Raw genomic sequence first — 24624 nt, 5'->3', positions numbered from 1 at the left:
TTCAGGCTGTTCCGCAAATCTTATCGATAAAACAATTCGATACATTCAAAAGCTACCAGTAGCATTTCCGTCACACATTAAGTACCATCACAAACCAGTTACTGTCGTTGTTATCATCTGATTTATCTGTGATATAATTACTCGATTCATTTCGCGTAACAAGAATCCTTCTGGGGGATCTGACTCCGTCCTAAAAGGTAAATAATTTGGATCTAGCTGAAGTGTTCATGAAATAACATGTATTTTTTTTTGTTTCACTTTCAGGGTGTAGGTGCTTCGTCCCCCTGGCCAACAATACCTAGTGTGTGGAAGTAGTGTCTAGTGAAATTATTAAGTTTAATTGAAGCAGAAATGCAAAACAGAAGATGGACAATGTAACAACATATGTGACAGCATTTCGGGTGTGATGGAAACGGAATAGCGAGCAAAATCAAAACTATAGGCTCAAAAACCGGACTGTTCGCCAAAGGTGAAATATATGAACAAATACGTGCCAGCATAAAAGTCATCTTCCATGTGTACATGACTGAAGAAGATTAGAGTCGAACATTAGAAGAAGAAATCTTAACTACAATCACAATTTTCAACACAAAGTGAAATGCAATAATATCTACCACAATATATAAATCACAAAGAAAAGCGTTTATTCTCTACCGCCAATCGAGCGCTAGAAACCCCTAAAAGCATAAATTTTTGAATCTAAGATAAAGCAAACTTCAACTATCCCACGTGAAAATCTACATTTAAAAATCAAATTTAAGCAACACACATACAAGTGCGTATATACCAAGAATCTATATTTCTTCGAATCAAACCACGAGAACATATTTCAAACCGTCATTGCATAAAGTCATTTCCTGTGAAGATTATCAACTGGAAGTATCTGTGAGTGAAAAAAATCAATTTCAAAATTGTCTTGATACGTGTAAGTAAAGCTAAGCCTAAACAGCAATCCACAAGGACTATTATCAAACTAGCAGTAAATCAGTGAGTGTTATCAACGTTTTGTCTGCTTTTATCTGTGGTTTTAGTGTAATCTAAACGCTAAGTAAATAACATAGCAGCGCAAGCTGAGAATGTGAATGGAAACAATAATACTAAATGTGAAGAACAATGTGACTTCGATTCACAGCAGCACTGACATAGAAGAAAAAAAAAATAAATCATCATTGTGTTCCACAAAAAACTTTAGCAAAGTGATCGAAACATACTCGAAGAGACTTAGTCAATCGACTGCTGTCTAATTATAGAAGAACTGCGGTTTACATCCCAGCAAAGTGGTGATTCTACGCTTTATAAAAATAAATACTACGTTCTGAAACGTGAAGAAGCTGAACTGTTCCTAAAACCAACACAATTGGTTCAACAACATTCCAAAAGAAGAAGTAACCGATTAGCCGACAGAAAACGGGTGCAGCTCCTACCGGAACATACCGAAGCCAGAACCGCGCAGGAGTTGAATGGCAACGATGCAGTTTTGTTGCAATTACTCAATCTAATACGAAGAAGTCTGAATAAGCTTTAAGAAAAGAGTAAGCTTAACTAGTGAATGATGACGATAAGCGTAAGTGTGTCTCTATGTGGTATTGCGCAGAAAACAGTGCGAGTCGGTTGATTCTCATCGTCGTCGGTATAGTATTGCTAGTTGATCTAGCAAGAAGAACATAACAATGGGTGCAATAGAAAAAGTGATCATCGATCGAGAATCGCTCGAACTTATCTTCGATATCAGCGAATGTTGGAACAAAACCCACAACAGCCATAGTGTGAAAAAAGTGAATTATAACACTGTGAATATGATATGTGATTTTATTGATTACCTGATTAAATTTAACATTACTGTTAGCATAAATGTAGAGAAGCATAATTTTCTACGAATCCAGCATTACACAACAAATGACCAAAATCTAGTTCATAAGAGCCAATTACCTACAACCGATGTAGTGTTGATTGCGGTCGAAGGTACACCAAGTACAATTACGGTTACATTACACACCAAGAACAAAACTTCAGCATACACATCATTCGACGAGCTTTTGAGATTAACTGAACGCCAAAGACGAATGGAAGCACTAGGATTCAATCCATCGCGTTGTCTACGTCTTCGTGGTGGTGGTGAAAGTTCGCTTAACAACGGGACCAGTGCTTGGGGATCACCTCCATCCAATGCCAATACAGCTTCATGGGGCGCCGTTGCTCCACAACAGCAGGGATGGGGAAACAATCCGCCAAATGCAAACCAGAGACCCGACATTGGTAAGCAAATGCAACCTCCTCAAGGATCTGTTGGTGGACCTATGGGGGGTTCTGGCGCAGGAGCAAATAGCTGGAATCAGGTCGTAAATACAAACAAACCACCACTTCAACCACCGCCACAGCAACAAGTTCCACAACCACCAAATCAACCACCTCCTCCTGGTGCTAATCCTGGAAATAGCAACAATCAGCCTCCATCTGCTCAACAACAGCAACAACCACCGCAACCACAAAACCAACAACCGCCAGGTGGAAATCCTCAAATGTCTGCTCAACTAGGAGCCTCTGTTCAAAGCTCATCCTCCAAACTAGAACATCTCAACTCCATGCGTGAAGCCTTGTTCAGCCAGGATGGATGGGGTTGCCAGCACGTTAACCAAGATACCCAGTGGGATGTACCAGCCTCACCTGAACCTGCCAATAAAGATGCTTTGAAAATGAATATCAACAACGGAACAGAACTATGGGAAACGAATCTTCGCAACGGTGGCCAACCAACTCAACAACCAACGCAGAAAACCCCCTGGGGACCATCGAACAACATTGGTGGTACATGGGGAGTCGATGATGATAGCAATGCCGAAAACAATAGTGTTTGGACCGGTGGAGCCACTGGTGGTGCAAACCCTCCAGTTGCTGGACAACAGGGTTGGAATCAAAATAATAACGCCATGTGGCCACCAAATGTTGCGAATGCACCACCCAAGAAAGAACCTGAATGGAGCGGCAATGTTCCAGTACCGGGAGGAGCTAACAACTGGGAGAATCGTGGAACAGCTGCTCCACCTCCACCACATATCCCAGCTCCACCACTAGATATGCCCAATGTCGACATGCGTAATATGCGCCCACCGGGTGCTATTGAACCTAGCCGTGAATTCCGTGGAGACCCAAGAGGTATTTCAGGCCGTTTGAATGGTTCATCCGGTATGTGGGATCAGCATCCAATGCCTAATGCTCCGCTCAACAAGATGCCACCTCAAGCACCTATGTTGAATGCTGCGGGAGGTAACCAATGGCCGGTAGGAGCTGGTGGCCCTCAAAATGTACCGCCATCTAAACTACCAACATCATGGGATGAAGCATCACCCCCTGCTAGTCGTCGTAATATGTCCAATTTGGATGATGGGACCTCCCTCTGGGGAGCCCCAACTAATCCCAATCGTCCTAATGGGCCTAATGATGGTATGGTACGTAATGGAAGAAATCCACTCGGAGGTAACTCTGGTCCGATTGGGCCAGGAGGAATTGGTGGACCAAGACTCAGTGGTCCTGGTAATCCCATGAAATCAGACATGTGGGGTCATGGAGGACCCGGCGCAATGCGAAATGGTTCGTGGGATGATAACAGTAATAATTGGGAAGACAAGGGTCCAGGGCCACTTGGAGGCGGTGGTGGTGGTAATGCTGGTGGCGCTGGGGGATCTACTTGGAATGATGGACCTGGAAATCCATCGACATGGAACAACAAAAAACCAATTGTTCCTGGTGGAAATGTATGGCCGGAGACTTCGGATCTCATCGGAGGTGACTGGGGTGCCGGCATCGGCGTTGGTAAACCACCAAATAAGCACAATCCACAGGAGATAATTCGTAGCAGCAAGCAGTTCCGTATCCTCTATGAAATGGGCTTCAAGAAGGAAGATATCGAACAAGCTCTTCGCACGTCCAATATGAGTTTGGAGGAAGCCATGGAAATGCTGCAACGCAACAACGGTAACAATATGCCCGATTGGCGTCGTCACGATGACCATCCTGGAGGATTCGAGCCACCATTCTCGGGTGGACGTTTCCCCGGTGGTGGTGCTGGGCCATCTCTACCGTTCCCTCAGGTATGTGAATGATGTGCTGTTTATAATTTCAATATTTATTATTTTTTTTTGAGAATTCTGATATTACTCACATTTATGGTATTACAACTAATTAAATTGCAAAGTGTTTTAAATTTCCAACTCGGATACCCACTTATATTGGAACTAAAATTAAAGTTCTGTGAATTATTTTTGAATTGCTCGACATCGATGACGGATTATATGGAAAAAGCTAGCGTTTTATTCATATAATACTAATTTCCATTTTAAAACCATCATTTGCAACTTTTTTCTACATGCAGGGTGACCACCGAACCGGGAAAGGGCGGGAATTTAAATCCACCGGAAATAAAACCGGAAATTTGAGATGGTTACCGGTAACCGCTTTGAGCGAACATTTTCGAACACTAAATCTACAAACCATAGGTTGTAGAAAATCGTGTTTAAATATGTCATCAGTGCACCAGCATCCGCTCATGTCCCTATTTCCGCTCACTAGTGTAAAAATTGATTTTTCGTGTCAAAAACCAACATTTTGCGCACGGATGACCCCACAGTTATGGATCAAATAGTGTGGAGTCCAACCTATAAAATTCAATAAAAAGACATGGAAAACGTAAAATTGTAATTAAAAAAAGCACGAATTGAATTGTTTCAAATTGGAACTTCGTTAGTAAACTGTTTTGAATGTAATATTTACATAGTGTTGCATAAGAATTAAAAATTGTATCGATTTTTGAAAACAATATTATGGATCAATTTTCATATTATGGATCAAATTGTAACATATTATGAATCAGTGCGCAAAATCAACTCAATGCATCTGTATTGCATGATTTGGCGAAAGTTGACAATGTGTCACATATTACTGCAAAAAATAACAGTGTTAGAGCTGGAAACAAGGGTAAAATGCCATTTTTATGATACTGCATTGTAGTAACATGAACTTTTTTCGCTCCACACCAAGTTTTACGCCCATTTTTATTTTTTATTATTTTTTTTATTATTAGAGAGACTTTACCCAGAAGGGGTCTAATCCATTTTTATCAGCTAATAAACGAAATTGACAAACCTTGATGTTTCATTAGTTTTATCCTTAGTGCTATTGTCTGAAAATGTCGAATCCAATGCTAAATCTACATTCTTTGGAAGTGATCCGTAACCGTGGTAAACAATCATTTCCTGGTCCATATTATGGATCACTAGTTACAAGTGCTAATATTTGGTAGGTATTTAGAATCAACAATCAAGAATGATTTCACTACACTTTTTTATATTAAACTTTGGGAGGGATTATTAGAGCAAATACCTTTAAACTCTAATATGTGTTGCTTATCTTGACAGATAGGCCTATTTCGTCTGCGACTTACGGACTTCTTCAGTGTCGAGCACTCACCTTAGTGATTTTAGTATTTTATTTTTTTGCAAAAAGTGAAGTGTTAAAGTTCATTTGTAGTTTTAAGAATGATTTTCCAATACTAAATCGAAGCGAACGAGCATATTTTATGCCATAACATTTGAATTTTACCACCTGTAGGAGCTTATGAATGCTGACGGCACTTCTTACAGAAAACGACCATATAATGATAACTGTGTGGTACCAACTAAACATTTGTCAAATACACCGTTTTTTAGCGGTTGAATGTTGTGCTTAACATTACAAATGGTAGAAGACAAATAGTATAACATGGGAAAAATATGTTTTATTTTTATTATTTATAAATTCTTTTTATTTTGCCGCTGATTACCTATACTTGGAGCTACATTATGACATAAAAATAGCATTGATTGACACAATAGTTATTTTATAATAGCATTTGAACAAATAACTTCCCTTAGATGAGCGGAATCTGGTGTACTGAAGGTATTGTCATTCAGCATTTGTGAATTTGAACTAGCAACTGACAGTGGAATGCTTTAAGAGCTTTAATAATTTAATTTCTACTTTGTTACACTACGCTTCTTAAAAAATGTTCACTTTTCCCACAATACCGTAGCCCATGTTTCACAATGTTTTGTAATATTTCCACTTCTGTTAAGGGTAACATTTTTTAAATTTTCCTCTAACTGATTGGACTCGATGTTTTGAATCAAAGTTTAATAAATTCCTTCAGAAGATTTTGGTACTCAAACGTATTATATGGGAATGTTTCTTCATTTAATGGCATTCATGCAACTATGAATCCGAATATATTGTTAAAAATAATCTTAGATTTATAAAATCCCTACTATGACTTTCTTTAACAAATCAAAGAGTTAAGAAGTAAGAATTTAATAAATAAGTTCACTTATTTGCTTTGAAGGGTTCTCTTCATTTTTATGAAGCAAAAGACGATAGAAGTAAAGTTGAGCTCAAATACCTTCAATTAGCAAAATTAGAAACCGGGAAAACTCTGGAATCTATACAAGGAATACCGGGAAAAAGCGGGCATTTCAAAATAGAAATTTGTTGGCCACTTTGTGTATGGTTTAGAGGAAACGTTTGGTTGAAGAGCAGGTGAGTTTGTTATTAGGTGCATGAAAGTATTGCAAAATTCAAAACATTTTCCAAAATGTCTGCATACTTCTTCGTGGCGTTATGTCCTCACTGGGACAGATCATGCTTCTCAGCTTAATTATTTTATTTGACATTTGTTCCAATGTTTCAAAATTGGATATTCTATGTAACTCATTGGTACTATACCATGTAGGAAGCTTCAGAATCATTTTCAAAATTTTATTTTGAATTCTCTGCAGAGCTTTCTTCCTGGTATAACAACAGCTAGTCCATATTGGTACAGCATACAACATGGCAGGCCTGAAAATTTGTTTGAATACCAAAAGCTTGTTCTTAGCTTAGCTTAGCTTAGCTTAGACTGACTACACATATCAATGGTTGCTATTCCGTGATTGACCGGAGTCAGTGAAAATGCACAAAGAATCAACTAGAAGATCGGCTGGGATTGGCCATAATCTTCTTCAGTGTGCATAATTCAGTGCCTCTATTTATACATGGTCAATAACGGCGCCGGCCACGTCCTTGCAGTCAGGTGGGATTGGGGGAAGGAATGTTAGTGTGTAACCTTTGCTATTTGGAGACCGTGTTTGCCTCTGCATCTCCACAAAGGTTACTGGGAGGGATGTTTGTTAATGGGGAGGATCGTTGGATCACAGGATTCACTTTGATAAGCGATTAGACCATGATAAATAATTATTGGTGAGATATAAACATGCTTATATGTAAATATTATTTTTTCATTTGATATGAACAATATCTATGTAGAGAAAAATTATGCCGACACTTGACGTGACGAACCTTTCAAAGTTTGTTGAATAAAGTGAACCTTTCGCAAGTCTACACTCGTAGTGTCGAACCATTCAAAGTTTTTTTTTAATTACAAAAATAAAGGTAAAAGGTGTTTTGAAAAAGAAAAAAATAGACATTAATAATTTATGAATCAGAGTTTATGTCGACACTCACAGTGACGAACCTTTCATAGTTTGTTGAAAAATCATATTTACGTCTCACCGTTGTAACGATTAAAGGTGCAGTCATACATATTTTATAGATTTGAAATAGTAGCATGAAACGAGCTCACCAATTGATCCGTCATCCTTGAGCAGCAACAATCCACTTTCAGCTTCACTCATTTGATCGGCTATATAAAAGCACTCAGAGAAAATAGGCGCACGACCCGAGAGGGAAAACAACTGACGACTGCTCGGGCTTTCTTGCTGCACTGCCCAGGAGCAAGTGTCAACTTCGAAAGATCAAAAAGAACTAATCGAACGCGCCACTTTTTCACTTTACCCGACCGATCGCGCGACATGTTTGATCCTGCCCTCATCGCCGGCCCCCGTAGGAGCAAGCGTCAAGGTCGAAGGATCAAACATAACTAAACGATCACGCCACTTTTTCACTTTCACTCGACCGACGCGCGACATGTTTGATCCTGCCCTCTTCGCCGGCTCCCGCAGAAGCAAGCGTCAAGGTTGAAGGATCAAACACAACTAAACGATCACGCCACTTTTTCACTTTCACTCGACCGACGCGCGACATGTTTGATCCTGCCCTCATCGCCGGCCCCCGTAGGAGCAAGCGTCAAGGTCAAAGGATCAAACATAACTCTGTTTGAATACCAAAAGCTTGTTCTTAAGACAAAGTTTTGATGTTCTATTAATAAGGGGATAGAGACATTATACATATTTGTTACATTTGACTAGAAAGCCCTCAATGTGATTTTTGAAAGTTAAATTCTTATCTAGCATGAGCCCTAGATACTTAACTTCATCTGACCAATTTATTGGAACCCCTCTCATCGTGACAACATGTCTACTTGAAGGTTTCAAATAAAGAGCTTTTGGTTTATGTGGGAATATTATTAGTTGAGTTTTGGAAGCATAAGGAGAATTCTTCCATTTTTGCAAGCATGAAGAAAAAATATCCAAACTTTTTTTGCAATCGACTACAGATGACACACAGGCTTCGTCCTTTGGCGGAGTGGCCTGTGTCATCCGCAAACAAAGATTTTTGATATCCCTGAAATAACTAAGGTAAGTCAGATTTGGAAATATTGTATAATATTGGTCCCAAAATGGTGCATTGAGGAACACCAGCTCTTACAGGAAGTCTTTCAGACCTGGAGTTCTGATAATTAACCTGAAGTGTACGATTTTACAGATAACTTTGAATTATTCTAACAATGTATGTTGGAAAATAAAAGTTCTTTAATTTTACAATCAAACCTTCATGCCAAACACTGTCGAATGATTTTCCTATGTCTAGAAGAGCAAGACTAGTAGAAAAACCTTCAGATTGGTTGTAACGGACTAAATTTGTTACACGTAAAAGTTGATGAGTGGTCGAATGACCATGGCGGAATCCAAACTGTTCATTGGCAAAAATTAAATTTTCGTTGATGTGGACCATCATTCTGTTCAAAATAACCTTTTCAAAAAGTTTCCTGATTGGACGATAGCTAGAAGCTTCTGCAGGATTTTTGTCAGGTTTTAAAATTGGTACAACCTTAGCATTTTTCCATTTGTCAGGAAAATATGCTAATTGAAAACATTTGTTGAATATATCAACTAAGAATAATAAGCTACTTTCTGGAAGTTTCTTGATGAGGATGTAGAAAATTCCATCATCGCCAGGAGCTTTCATATTTTTGAATTGTTTAGTGATAGTTCTCATTTCTTCCAAATCAGTCTCCCAGGAATTTTCGGAAACATTCACTTGATTGAGAATATTTTCGAAGTGTTGAGTAATTTGATTTTCAATTGGACTAGTAAGTCTTAAATTAAAATTGTGCGCGCTTTCAAACTGCATAGCAAGTTTTTGAGCTTATTCGCAATTAGTAAGTAATCATTTGTTTTCCTCTTTCAATGCCGCTATGGGCTTCTGAGGTTTGTCCAAAATTTTAGATAATTTCCAAAATGGCTTAGAGCCAGGGTCCAATTGAGAAATTTTATTTTTAAAATTTTTGTTTCTTAATTGTGAAAAACGTTTTTTGATTTCTTTCTGCAAATCTAATGATTTTCATAGCAGGATCGCGAGTGCGTTGAAATTGCCTTTAAGATCATCGTCTATAATCACGAATTCAAATTTTACTTTTTGGAATTGCAATGCTCCTGGCTTCAACAATGTTGAAGTTTCAAGAGCATTGTCAACATCAAGTTTTGTTTGTAAAAAAAATGTCAACATCAAGATTAGAGTCAATATATGTTTCATATATATTCCAGTCGGCTCGAAAATAATTGAAAGTGGAGCTGATAGGATTGAGTGTGAATGAACATGATTATGATCTTCCTGATGATTATGATTCTTGATGAAGCGATCGTTAACTGAAAAATGAGCTTTGTTCGATACTCTACCAGGCAAATTCCGGAAACGACCGTTATCGTAACGAATATTATCTTTCATCTGCCTGGCACGAGCCTCGACGATTATCCTACGCGAAGGGCAAGCACAAAAATTGAACTTATGATTGCCCTTGCAATTGACGCATATGAACTTATCGGTATCTTCCTTCACTGGACAGACGTCCTTGGCGTGAGTGTGGGCAGAACCACTGTACGCAAAACGAACTAAACGAAAAAAGGGATTTCACAGAGAATAACGAACACGAGACATGTTCGATTTAGGAAAAGATTTAATTCGCGTGTTTACTTTACAAAGTACAAGTTGATAATGATAACGGAAGTTCACCGCGCTATTTCAGTGCGCTCTATTTTGTTTTTCTCATGTTGGCAATTGCCCACTGCTAAAGGTATGGATGATCGTTCAGCAGCAAGGTAATAGTTAGATGTCTCACGTTAGATGAAAGGGAGGTAGACGTGATGCCAACTCCCACAGTGAGAAGAACCTCCGCAAATCATGCATTTAGCATTCATGCGACAATTTTTTGTACCAGAACCCCACTTTTGGCACCGACGGCACTGAGTGGGGTTCTGGTAATTTCCTCCAGGTTTCTGGAAATGTTCCCATGTCACACGGACATCGAACATCAGTCTTGCTTTTTCTAAAGCTTTTAATATTATTTAGATCCTTTTTGTTAAAGTGAACTAACTAATATTTTTGAGCAAGCCCTTTCCGAACAATGCTAGATTGGGTTCTCTTTTTCATAATGATTACTTGGACTGGGGAAAATCCAAGTAAATCATTAATTTCATCTTTAATCTTTAATTTTAAGGTGACTTATAGTCACTTGAGAGTCCTTTCAAGACGACTTTGAACAAACGTTCAGTTTTGTCGTCATAAGTAAAAAAATTGAGCTTCTTCTCTTCAAGATGTTTGAGAAGAAGTTCGCGATCTTTAAGAGTTTCTGGCAAAACGCGACAGTCTCCTTTCTTTGCGATTTGTAAGGGAACCTTGATTCCCCTAATGGAGTTCAAGATCTTCTGCCTAAATCCCGCAAATTCGGAACAACTGACCAAGATAGGTGGCACTCTATGTTTCCTCATTTGAAGAGCCTGGGCTAGAGACTGCTTCGATTTGGTGTTCGGGAAATTTGTCTAAAGCATCGAACTGATTGCTCATTTCGATGCAATTATCAACATTATCCATATCACCCTTGGAAGAAAGTTCGCATTCCGGAGAAACGTCCTTTCTTCCATTTTTGCCACGTTTAGTGACAGTTTTGAATCCTACTTTTTTGGAAGAAAGTTGTGAAACAAAAGATGTTTGTAGTTGCAACCATGTTTAGTGAATAAACGAAAGAAGACGAGACCTCCTAGGAGGTTTTTTCCCAAGACGGTGTCCAAGAAGGATTACCACCGCTAGCTTTCGCCAACGGGTCCAACGAAAAATCGAAGGCACGGGTCCTTCTGGGTGCTGCTTCCCCTCCGAGATTTATGGTTTTCAAGGGCTTTTGACTACTAACTAGTAGTTTGCTGTCGATATGATGGTTATACAATGAATTTGTCTGTCAAAACCATAATAAATCACACCTTGCTCGGTTACTCGGAGTAAACGCTCCCGAGTTTGTTGCTTTTTCTTTTGACATGTTCTCCCGAGCAGACGGGTGCGGATTTACTCACACTTAGCCAGTTCCCGAGTCTGTGATGTTTGTTATGCGTTGGTATACACTCGTGAGCTGCTTCGTGATGCGAACTTTTCCAGCACTGGTGTCTTTTACGCGATTATTGCTTGGACAATTCAGAATAATCACGCAAAAGACACCAACACAACTTGAAGTAACGGTGACGATTTAAAAGTAAATTGAAAGGTTTCCGAAATCATCTGGGCAAGAATTTATCACAAAATAAGCTTGTATGTACATGGGTCGTCCATTAATTACTCAAGGGGTGATGGGACAGGGGATAATTGTATTAGTTAAGTCACAGTTACGTTGAATCCTCTGCTTAGGGATTGTTCAAATATTACGTAACGCAACAGGGGGAGGGAGGGGGTCTAGCATAGTGTTACGGTCCATACAAAAATTTTAAATTTTCCATACAAAAGCTGTTACGTGGGGGAGGGAGGGGGTATAAAATTGGCAAATTTTGCGTTACGTAATATTTGAATGAATCCATATAAAAATTCGAAGCTATCCCATCTAACCTTTGCTTTCAACTTTTCTTCACGCAGAATCAAAATGGGCCCAACAACAATATGCCAGCTGGAATGGGCAGTGGAAATCCGAATCTTGCAGGTTTGAATGCACTGAGCAAACCATTGCAAAGCTATCTCAACCAAGCACCACCATCCGGTCCTGGCCCATTCAACCAAGGAGGTCCAAATGGCGGAGTTGGAGGAGGGGCAGCCGGCATTCTTGGTGGCGCTGGGGCTGGCCAAAACTCATCAGCTCAACCCTCGACGCAACAGTTGCGTATGTTGGTTCAGCAAATTCAAATGGCAGTTCAAGCGGGATATTTGAATCATCAAATCCTCAATCAACCGTTGGCACCACAAACGCTATTCTTACTCAATCAGTTGCTGAATAACATCAAGGTGAGTCGTTTATTTATGTGGGCTTAGATGTTAATTATTTTAAATATCCTCTCGTTGCAGCAACTTCAAGTGACGCAGAATAATCTACAGCGAGGTGGTGGTGGCGGTAACAATCAGATGTCAATGATTCCAAAAATAAAGCAACAGATTGCTGGACTACAAAACCAAATTGCTACTCAACAAGCAATTTATGTAAAACAACAACAGCAGCAACAGCATTCTGGAAACACCTCTAATATTAATCACTTGGCAAACAACTTCCATCGTGAACAGAACGATTTGACCACACTTCAAAATAGTTTATCCGAAATGGGATTAGGAAAGGATCATAATGGTCCCTACCATCATGGTCCTGGAGGCGGTGGCGGTGGCGGTGGTAACAGCGGTGGCTCAACTAGTCAACAGTCTCGACTGAATCAGTGGAAGTTGCCGGCTGTGGACAAAGATGCAGGTCATGATTTGACTGATTTCTCTCGTGCACCTGGAACCACAGCGAAATCTACACTCTCTACTACCGGGTCAAGCATCAGCGGTTTGAGTGGTTTACAAGGAGACAAGTACGTTTTATTCAAGTATTTTTCAAACTTCCAATAACCAACTTTTTTATTTAAAGCACATGGTCCACGGGCCGCGGAGGTATTGGCGATGGCTGGCCAGACTCCTCGACCGAAACCGGAAACAAAGATTGGCCCGCTACTCAAGATACATTCACTGATCTGGTTCCTGAATTCGAGCCGGGAAAGCCATGGAAGGTTTGTATGATTTCAAGAGCGCCTGAACGAAATCAAACTCACTGTCTGATCACACTGTTTCAGGGTACCCAAATGAAAATCGAAGAGGATCCAACTATTACACCGGGAAGCATTGCTCGCAGTCCAATTGCGTCCATTTCGATTGGATCGGCCAAGGATTCAGACTTGTTTGCCAATAGTAGCAAGCCATCTCCAACTGATTCCATCAGCTTGTCCTCCTCTACTTGGAGTTTCAATCCTGGTAACAACAATTTCTCCAGCTCCATTTCCAAACTGGGTGGCAACAAAAATACATGGTCTGATGCCGGGGCCTCGGATTTGTGGGGAACCGGTTTGGGTAGCGGCACAGCTGGTGGTAAAACGCCACGTGGTCCCCCACCGGGTTTATCTGCTGGTAAGAATCCAGGAGGATTCGGGTCAAATGGCTGGAATCAACGTCCGGGACCAGGAGGCAACAATTGGCCAACCGGCGGCGGCGGTGGTGGTGGTCCAGGCTGGTATTCAACATGGATTTTGTTGAAAAATTTGACTACTCAGGTAAGTTTCGTTCGTGGATTGCGTGAGGGTTTTCCGTTATCCGATTACAACATATTTATTTTCAGATCGATGGACCAACTCTTCGCACGCTATGCATGCAGCATGGACCATTGCAAAATTTCCACTTATATTTGAACCATGGAATTGCATTGTGCAAGTATCAATCCCGAGAGGAGGCCAACAAGGCCCAACAGGCACTCAACAACTGCGTATTGGGAAATACGACCATTTGTGCTGAATCTCCCACAGAGAGCGAAGTTCAAACTATTCTACAGCACCTTGGAGTTCCAGGGGGAAACAACAACAATAATAATAACAACAATGGCAACATGGGCTCTGCTGGTGGGCTTGGTAATAACAACAATTCCCAACCGTGGCGTACAGGAGGAGGTTCCCAGCAGTCGAATGTTCGTTCATCGGGTATGTACCTGTAATCATTCGGTGAATGTTCTCTTTTGGACTCGGATAAGATTTCTTACCTCGAAAACACATTTAGAGTTGTTGAATTGGGCATTTAAAAGCCGAAGGAGATGCAAAATTGTGTAGAAGGGCGTGCGGTCCTAAAGAATTTTAATTTTAGGTTAACCGATAAAACTACAGAACTGTTACTGTTACCCCTTCTAGCATGCTGGGCAGTCGTGGAATCGAGGTCCACTAGAAAAGTTTTATTCTTTTACAAAATTTCATATTTCAAATTAATATTTTCATGATATATTTTCAATCCCAGTGGGTTTCATCTGCCACCACTTGCTTTTCCTTACATTTTACAACCTTAGTGTCTTCGAGAAAATGATTCATTTTGACTGTTTACACAATTCTGTAGGACAATATTGCTACCGAAAACCTCTCATTTTCAAAATATTCGAGAAAAACTGTTTTTTGGGGTTTGTAATAAAATACCTCCATATTTTTGAAATGTGACTAGATACAAACTAGGTGTCTTTGGCAATGTTGTTTGTATTTAAATTATCTACAACTTTGCCAAAGACACCATATTTAAAGATCGTCATTTCAGAAATTTTAACTTTACAGCGCCGCCTACGGCAAAGTTGCGAACTAACAACTTCGAAATTTTCGAAATTTTATCTATAGGAATTAATCCAAAGATAATTCACAAAATTTCTACATTGAAGTGCCTTCTGTATAAATGTATCCAATAGTTCTTCACTGGATTTAACCAGTAATTCCTTTAAGAAGACCTCTACAAACTACTACAAAGATATCTTGAATATCTTATGGCAGTCCTAAGTTAATTTTTCGATCAATCCATTTATCTTTCCGTGGATTTTCCTAGGGATTCTTTCACAATCATTCAGGACAAGAATTCAACTGGTAACTTCAACTGGATTTCAGAATAATTTCTCAGAAATTGCTCATGGATTTATTGCATGAATTTCCACAGAGATTCTTACAAAAAATATTCTGTAATTTATGTTTGTATCTCCAGAAATTTATCGATTGTACGTTATTTTTGGAAATTTATTCTTATTTTTGTGATTTCCTTCAAAACATTTGATCCCTTCAAGATAGTTTTTCTACACCGTGTCCAATATATTCTCATACAAATTCTAACATTATTTTGCGTTAGTGTAATTGACATCATTTTGTGAAAGGCGTTATAACACTGAATCACCACAGAAAATATTTTGTAATTATTTCAATCAAAAACATAACACTTTACGAAAATTGTTTCCAACGGCACACTCAAGGGCAGAGCCAAATTCAATCTGCAGTTATCGCACATCTATTTATAATATTTTATCAATATTTGTCTATTCAAAACGCAATATGATTGAATTAAAGTTTTAGAAGTTTGTTTATGAGTGCACTAATTTCTTTTATTTATAAACCATACCAATATGATCAAAAATTCATTTTATTCATTATTCATTATATTCATATTCACACATCATAACAATTCATTTTTCTCTTTCATCAAACAAGCTATTCTACGTTAGTGCAATACTACCAGTGTGCAATGAAATACTGAAACATAGAAGTATCCTATATTCATTAATATTATCCAAAAGAAAATTAAGAGTGTATGAGAATATATTGACCACGGTGTAGAAAAATCCTACGGAAATCTTTTGAATAATCTTTGAGCAATTTCTGGGCATATTTTAAAAAAACGGCGGAGGAATTTCTACACGAATGACTTAAAGAATTGCTGGAGGATTTCTGAAGGGATCACTGCATGTGTATTGCTGAAAGATTCTCTGGAAGAATTCCTAAAGCTTTTCTTGTCGAGAAGTCGCGTAGAAATTTCATGAGCCTCTAGGATTTACATCAGAATTCGCCACAAGTACCCTACCGCTCACACTGAAAAAAGATAGGTTTACACAAAGTAAATTTGAAAACTATAGTTGCTATACGGTTCAAATCGACAAATTGAATCATACTGTGGTGAATTTAATCAAGTAGGTACCTTGCTTTTCAAACTCATGAGCGGGCATGGTACATAAGCGAGTACTGGTACGTTGGCGGTACTCTTCTATGAATTGTGTTTTATGAAATTGCTTTAAGAATTTCTCCAGCGGATTTTTTCGCATGTGTTCCCATAATAATAACCGTTTCTAAGCGATATCTTAAAATATGATATGCATAGAAAATTTCAAAATCTTTTTTCAATAGTCCACTCAATATGTGATATGTCACATCGATTTTCAATTTCGAGTTGCTCATCGAATTTGTTGCTAATTGTTTAAGATCGCAATGAATTCATCATCTGTTCATCAGAACTGCCTGACACCGATTGGCGTTATGCATTTCTAGAGAGACAAGTTACAGAACTTCGCTTCCTACACTACTAACTATGAAAAATCAGCTAATCGAAAAACAGTTGCCTTCTACTGAGATTGTGAAGAATATAATTTTCTCCGCCATTTAACGTTTAGTCAAGAAACAAACATTTAATCATTAACTTTCTACATCACTCCACAGATACTTGGGGCTCTGGGTGGCCATCCTCCGGACCCACTATCAACCCGTGGACTCTAGATGGTCCTACCGAACGTGGAACTCCATCCAACCTGAACTCTTTCTTGCCGGAAAACCTACTGGGAGGAGATTTGAACTGAGTGTCAAAATCCAAGTGAGTAAAACTTGATTTAAATCGTTGAATGCTGAAATGCAATGGAATGCTGTAGTGCGCCACCAACACTCTACAATCATATACGCACCCGTACTATGACGATCGAGTAAGTGAACATTAGGGAAATGCAGCGTAAAATGCAATTTAATACACACAGGTCTTTACTCAAAAGTATGTACAATATCAGGAATAGTGTTTGTACAACAGAGTCGCAACAGATTGATATTTTGTACAATTTTACTTTTGCTATTATTACGGAAGACACACAAGTTTAAGGGAAATAGTGTAATAATTAGCAATGGAGTAGCTTTTAAGACTTTATTACCTGATCTTATTTTTGTTAACATTATGTTTTTATATGCATATTTAAATTATTGTCTAATTGAAACGAATCTGGACAGTTATTTATAGGGGCAGATAACCGAACATGCTTTAAACACAAAAAAGTACCGAGAACAACTATTATCAAAAATGATAGATTTATTACTTTTTATCAAACACCATTGCATTTATTCGCAAACATACATGGTGTGAACACTAAATATGAAAGCACAGGGAATCAATTATCAGCGATCTCACTCAACGCAAAGGGGCCAACCAAAAAAAAACTAAACAAACTAAACACTTGGGCCATCCCAAAATGTTTTCCACATGGTTCGGAGAGGGCACATGGACTTACGAGTCGTGGTTGTGATTTTTAGCTGGATTGAACAAGCACATCCGATTTAAGTAGCTCGAGAACGCGAAAAATGCTTCCCTCTATTATGTAGTGTACTCATGAAACCAAATTCTTGTAGATATCGTTTGAGCTCCGATTGGTTCCATATACGAACGTTTCGTGATTATGCGTACTAATTAGATCCAACATATCAGTCAGGCAAGATGGCGGGATTCGTTCGAAACTGTCTTCTTCTTGAACAATGTATCACTCACCACTAAGCAACCGATCCGTACTACATACTGCGACTGTAAACACCCTAGACATTAGGTTCCAGTTTTAGGTTTCAAATTTGTTGGCATTGTTTGTTATTTGTTTCATTTTTAGTTTTACGCCATGCGCATTCCAATGTATGAAATCGACATTGAACCGTATCTAGTTTTAGAAATGTGCATGAAAGATATCTAAATCATGACAAAAGAATTTTTCGATTGATGAACTTGTACATTTGTGCAACAAATAGCTACTTACTAATATTAATAATCCTAAAGCAATATATGAATAAACACACAAACAAAACTGTACCATTAAGTTAGCATGTAAGGTCAACAAAATGTTATTTATTTTTCTAATCAAATAGTAACACACAATACACAAACAAAAAAAAACGAGAAATCATTGGCCAAATATGTGATAAAGCGCTTGGTTGAAAACCAAACACTCAAACAAACAGCCTTTAGTGTTAAATTATACTAGGACAAGGAAAATGCTACATTGTTTTCGTTTGTTTTTACCTCTCTCTATACATATTGAAGTGACTAATCGAAGCATTAATTTTTACACTCTTTCTCCGTGTAGTCCACAAAATACAACTGAATGATTAAGGTCAAAATATAGGACAAGATTTGCCTAGCTGTAAGATCTTAGAAATAGTTATATCTATCGATGAGAAAATGAATCAAAAGTATATATTTTTATCGAATATAATGTGTGTTTATTAGGGCTAAGTACATTTGAAAAGGGAATTATATAAGTATTTATCGAAGTATCAAGTAAGACATCGGAAGAATTTAGCTGTAGGCGACAAGCCAAAGTGAGATTGAAACACACACACACACACACATTTGTCTTGCTGAATAAAAAATATCCTTGTAACATATATACAACTGTGACAGGCAGATAAATTTACGTGGCAAGTATGAACATTGATAGTAGTGTAAGCATTGGGAAAATCAGAAAACATATATTTACAGATACAAATCACAATAAATGGAACTATTTAAAATATCCAACCGATATGGAAACAATTTTCAGTGTTTTAGCATGTTTAGCGTTAGTGTGAAATCGTTGTTGGTCAAATGTTGTAACATAACTATTGAAAATGTACCAACGCACCAGTAAACGAGATGCAGCATCGTCGACAATTGAAAAGTGATTTTTTTCTGCCGAATGGCAGCCTCCTTTCGAGGATACATTTTATCAATGTAAGCTTTCGTGAAAAGAGTTAGTTTTATACCACACGAACATGGAGGAAAAGTCATGACAATATTTTTAAAAATAATATTATAACGGTTCATCGAAAGATGTGACCCTAATTCAAACTAAGAAAAGCCAATCAGTAAATGAGCAGAACAGGATACAATCGTTTCGAGTAAGTAACAACACGAAAAACTGTAGGAAACAACTTAGAAACAACATTGAAATATTTGTTTAACAAATCGAACTAATCTATTGGTTCGATTTCACATATGACTGAATTGTTTGTATATTTTCCTAATTGTTTTCGTAGTTTTCTAACTGAAAAGGGTAAAATGTTGCACTTTTCAAAAACTAGTGACAACAGATCTGCACCCAAGCTACCTGATGGGATCTAGAATATATTAATAGGATTGTTTCCTTATTGAGTAAAATTTCTTGCAGTAAAAAGACTGTGAGTTGATGTACCACGGAGTAGTGAAAAGTCTTCTAATAGTTGGTATTCAAAATTCTAGTCAGCGTTCTTTGAGAAATAATTCGCGAACGAAAACTAATACAAAAAAAATGGTCGCTAAACTTTAGTAGACACTCACATATTCCAATTACAATTGTCGAGTTAGTATTTAATTAAGTTAGCACACAGTCTGAACGGATTCTAGACTTTTCCTTACTCATCGTGGTATGTTTGTTCATAATCTGTGATCCATAACTTTTAAGTCAGTTCATTTATTTCTAAATTTAAAAATGGAAAGAATCCTACTGAGACAACAGATTGAGTAACCAACACATTTCCTCTGATAGTGTATAAAAGAATAATCATTGTGGTGACATTTGTGAATCGGAATGAGTCAAATAGTATATCTAATGCAGTTCGTAAGAACGATAAAACTGTGACAGATATTAAACATTAGGAGCTAATCGAAGAGCGCTTACTATCCAAACGGACATTTGGTGGAAAATTAGCAGCCATCGGAAAAGGTGCTCTCATAGAAGAATGTCTTTGATAAGAATTAAATACAACTCTATTAGTACTTTTAGCTATGTAAGCAATCTTATGATAAGTATTTAGTATAGGCTAGTTTTAACACTTACCATCATAGTCATACGGTGAGGGAACTGCTTGCATATAAGTAAAGCCAAAATTGTCTTTTCACGTACTTTGTGTAGAACTAAGTCCCATTACAAAAAAGTCAAGTTCAGTTCAATTGTTCAATCATTGACTAGATGTTTCAATTTCCTACGACAAAATTTTATAAATTAGTTAATCATAGCCATCGTGCGACTGACATTCCTTTTGGTAACCAAAAAATAATAGCTACCCTGTTTTGGCGCTATTTCCAACGAAATGACATGCTTCATGAACGAGAAATAAAAGAGAATTTAGATGGTGCCGGTGTCCTCCTAGACATGTAGGTTTTCCGTATATAGACTACAACGATTCCACATACGAACGATCTGCCAGCGACTGGTATCCGAGGGTTTGTCCATTTTTCTGTTTCTATCATCCATTCGTAATCGTAATCTTCCAATTCAATCTGTGATTATCATATCGGAATCATCTTTTTCTTGGATGTGTACCAATGTTAGTTGTTCCGACAGCTTCGTAATATATTTAGTATTTATGGGGACGTTGAAGCTTATTATATGTTATTTCTGCGAGTTTAATATTTAATATGTTCTTGGACAGTAGGACCATCCACTTTCTAAAAAAAGGTCTTTTATTTTCAAGTCCATACATGTATTTTGACTGGCATCCTAAAAGAGTTTCTGGTAAAAAATTCACTTGATTGCATTAGGTTCAAAAGGTGCCTCTCTTCGGTTTTGTGTTTTTGGATTATTTAAAAGATTCAAAAACTCACAACACAATCAAGCACAACGTATCTGAAACTAATTCTATAATCACAAAACATTAGTTACATATGCCAACTAAAAGTTTTCTGAGGAAAGTATATTGCTAAAACAGTGTTCTGCCTATGTTTCATTCGATGTTATGTTCAAAAGTACTTTAAAATGTGATTTTTGGGAACATTTGGATCCGCAAGACTACCATTTAAAAATGTAATTAGCATAATAGTATTTTTCCAATTCTCCAGAGTGTTTTGGTCTTTTACAGTTCAATTGTAGAAATCGAAGAAAAAAAATTATAAAAATCGTCAATACGTGTTATATATTGCGATATTGATTAAAAAACACATACACCAACGATTTTTACATAGTTTATGTAATACAAACCCACAAACTTCCAATGATGTAAAATATTTATGAATTTATATGGCAAAATACTAGGAGTTTTGATCATAACTATCGTTGGGTCCATCAATATGATCAACCGAATGCAGTTTCTTTACTTATTTGTCAAAACCTTTAAACATGCATAATTTTCAACATTTTGAACGATTAAGTGTAAATAGTGAGCCGGTCTCTGTGCGAATTAATCCAGTTTAAAAGTTTTGAGAAACCGACTCACTCGTTTAACTCACCTCAAGACTTTTTAACTCGGAAGTTGTGTTTCGCAGTGGAGAAATGTTTGTCTTTACGTTACGAACATATTGTAAACATTTTGCTTCAACGTCCCTCTTCATTCTGAGGTGAATGTCATCAATTGACTATTTTTTACTTCAATATCACTATTTTGTCTATGTATAAGTAATTTCATCTCGAGAATTTATTGCTATTCAGACTGTCCTCATCCAAACGTCATCATTATCTAGTCTTTTGACCAAATCCTGAATTACCAGACCACAAAGAGCACGATCAAATTTGTATGTGGAACACGATACAAAACAAAAACTTGTAATCAAATGTTGATACCTCCCCAATTAAAAATGAGACCATTTCTGTCAAATCTCTATATATGTATTTAGCTGTAAATCGATATTCGTAGTTTGATAATAACTGTTCACATTACATAGCTAGTAAGTTCCAGTGGAAGAAAAAACATGAATGAATTTCACCCAACTACAACGAATGATAATTACTTATAAGCATTAAATATTAGCAAGAGCAAAAATCATACCTGTAGTTGAAAAAAAAATCGGTAACATCAACAATATTAACTAGATATGTCGAACAAACGATACCAGCTACATTCGGGGAAAAGAAAACCGATAATCGGTGTTCCTGGTACAGAGATCCGGCCTGTACCTACATACGTTGTAATCAAACAAGATAAACCAAAGAACTTGCAATGCGGCTAGCGAAACTCGACAAATTACTTATGTAACAATTCGATTATACTTGTTGTGCCTAAAATGTTCCAGAACGAAGAAAATGCGAGGAATCAGCAAATCAGTAAACATGTATGACAAAACAATCCACTAAATAGACACAGTTTATGCACAAGATGCAAAATATGATCGGTATACTTACATATCATGCCATTATAAGTTGTTTTATTATTTGTTGTTACTGTCAGTATTTATTTCTAATTCAACTGCTCCAATATGCATTTGTCTTCAAATTTCCTACTTATGCATTCAACCAAATAAAGCTAATAGACAGAGAAACCGTGAAGAGCACTTACTATATATATATAATCATGCAAGTCTTCTGTAGTTTCTAAGTTATTTATTGTCATTGTTTTGCTTTTCCAGAAAAGAAATACGAATTTCTGCAATAATACTCATATTGGAGTATAAATTCCATAACCCACTCCCATACTTAGTAAATATTCCTCAAGCAGTGGCTGTGAAAGGTTCTCATCTCACCGCAACATTCAAGTGCTACTATCCAATGGAGTATACTAGCACAATAAGCACACGCACAGGAACAATTCGTCCTGACAAAAGCAAATACACATTCAACAACTGTTAGGCAACCTAAAGTTTAGTGTTCCGCTCTGACTGCACAGCACAAATCGTTGTCTATTAGGTGATACATTTAACGAATAAAAATAAAGCCGCAAAGAGAGAGATCGATTTGTTTCTTTCGAGCGAGTGTAAAATTCTTCTGTGATCATATCTTCCTTCATACTAAATTTATGATTAATTAATTGGCAAACAAACAGCAGTGTTTGACGTACCGACGAGGATGTGTAATTACCTTAAGCGCACTTGAATTATTTTACTTTAAGTAATTATTAATGGTATTAGGTTTATATGCTTCACACATATATGTATATCCATAGAAAGGTATAGTTAAAAATAAGTGTCAGTACCGAAATCACAAGAAGTTTAACAAAGAAAAAGTCTCATGCGTGGAGCATAACAAGGTTTTGACGATCGTTTTCCTAAAACAGTAATTAAACAAGGACATGAAGTTAGATGGAGTATACAGGAGGTTGTGCTCTTATGAAAGGATTGATTAATATCAATATAATAGACTATATTTATAAAACTCTGAATTTGGTCCAGGATAGGAGATAATAGTGGTTTGTGCAAAGGGGCGATCCATTAATTATGTAAGACAATTTTCGGGGTTTTTCAACCCCCTTTCCCCCCATGGTAAGATTTTTTGTATGAAAATTAAAAATAAATTGTATGGCGCGTAAGAAATCTAAGGGGAAACCCTTACATAATTAATGGACGGCCCCAAAGTAGATTTCTAAATCAAACACTAGGGTAGCCCATAACTCACCAAACTGCAAACAAATTAAAGTTACATTCCCATTTTGTTTCATTCAGACCAACTGAAGCTACTGTGGAAGTTTGAAAACAATCCATCAAGTCTAAGCGATAGCTCAACGAGCCTGGGGTACCTTCATGTCGGTCAGGTAGTCAACTGTTGCTGTGGCTAGTCTCCCAACGCCAGAATACACGAGATCCACCTCTGATGGCGGCTTGAAAAACGACGATCCGACCGAAAGTGACTTTAGCGCTACTTCTACACCGTCTACGGTAGAAGAAAAGATGTCTCAAAAAGCTCAATTCGCATCCATTCTTGTGTTGTATGTCTCTTCGTTCTTTCTGGTGCGCAACTTTTCTGCGGAACGAGTCTTCGCTCCTTTCCCTTTCTGCTTGGGCCGGTCATTCTTCGAGAGCTTGGTGTCTCGATTCTGGTCGTCAGCTCCGTTGAGCACCACCCCCAACGGAGCATCACTAGTTAGCTTTTGCACGTCAAGATTGCATAAAAAATATGTATTTACGAAATAGATATACCGTAAAATGGGGTAACTTTGACAGTTTTTCCGAAAAAAAAACTTGAATATTTATGCATACTGTTTCAAATAATTATAATTTATATTTTTAAAACAAGTGCTGGCATCCTTGCTATCGATTGCAGCCGATAGATTGCCATAAGATTTATTTTGAATGGATACCTAATTTTTCATGGGGCCCAGATAGCCGTAGCGGTAAACGCACAGCTATTCAGCATGACCATGCTGAGGGTCGTGGGTTCAAATCCCGCTGGTCGAGGATCTTTTCGTGAAGGAAATTTTCTCGATTCCCAGGGCATAGAGTATCTTCGTACCTGCCACACGATATACACATGCAAAAATGGTCAATCGGCAGAGAAAGCTCTCAGTTAATAACTGTGGAAGTGCTCATAAGAACACTAATCTGAGAAGCAGGCTTTGTCCCAGTTGGGACGTAATGCCAGAAAGAAGAAGAAGAACCTAATTTTTCATATAATCGAAAGTTGGTTTTCTGTTTTGGGGTAACTTTGATAAT

General features: G+C 37.7%; 1 protein-coding gene and 1 long non-coding RNA gene across 4 annotated transcripts in view; one reads left to right on the top strand and one right to left on the bottom strand.

The window, feature by feature from the left end:
* The window catches only part of LOC5569188 (protein Gawky), a 34462-nt gene extending 11211 nt beyond the window's left edge, over positions 1-23251 (top strand). The window contains exons 2-10 of one of the 3 annotated variants that reach the window (XM_021845372.1): positions 6-197; positions 265-925; positions 1847-4088; positions 12136-12498; positions 12559-13055; positions 13112-13250; positions 13314-13787; positions 13853-14207; positions 16731-23251. In XM_021845372.1, the coding sequence (XP_021701064.1) occupies positions 2064-4088; positions 12136-12498; positions 12559-13055; positions 13112-13250; positions 13314-13787; positions 13853-14207; positions 16731-16867 (3990 nt within the window). In that variant the 5' untranslated portion in view covers positions 6-197; positions 265-925; positions 1847-2063 and the 3' untranslated portion in view covers positions 16868-23251. Of the gene's footprint in view, positions 1-5; positions 198-264; positions 4089-12135; positions 12499-12558; positions 13056-13111; positions 13251-13313; positions 13788-13852; positions 14208-16730 lie in introns of all 3 variants that reach the window. The other 2 variants (XM_021845371.1, XM_021845370.1) reach the window with 2 other exon arrangements.
* Positions 23252-24179: 928 nt separating this feature from the next.
* Positions 24180-24624, bottom strand: LOC110676650. Its single transcript, XR_002500598.1, has 2 exons — positions 24570-24624; positions 24180-24272 (listed from the first exon to the last, which is right to left on the bottom strand). It is a non-coding gene; the product is annotated as an uncharacterized LOC110676650 (long non-coding RNA).

Source organism: Aedes aegypti, chromosome 2, assembly GCF_002204515.2.
Source record: "Aedes aegypti strain LVP_AGWG chromosome 2, AaegL5.0 Primary Assembly, whole genome shotgun sequence".
Lineage (NCBI taxonomy): Eukaryota > Metazoa > Arthropoda > Insecta > Diptera > Culicidae > Aedes > Aedes aegypti.
Note: the sequence above shows the minus strand (reverse complement) of the source record. Positions and strands in the feature narration are given on the sequence as shown.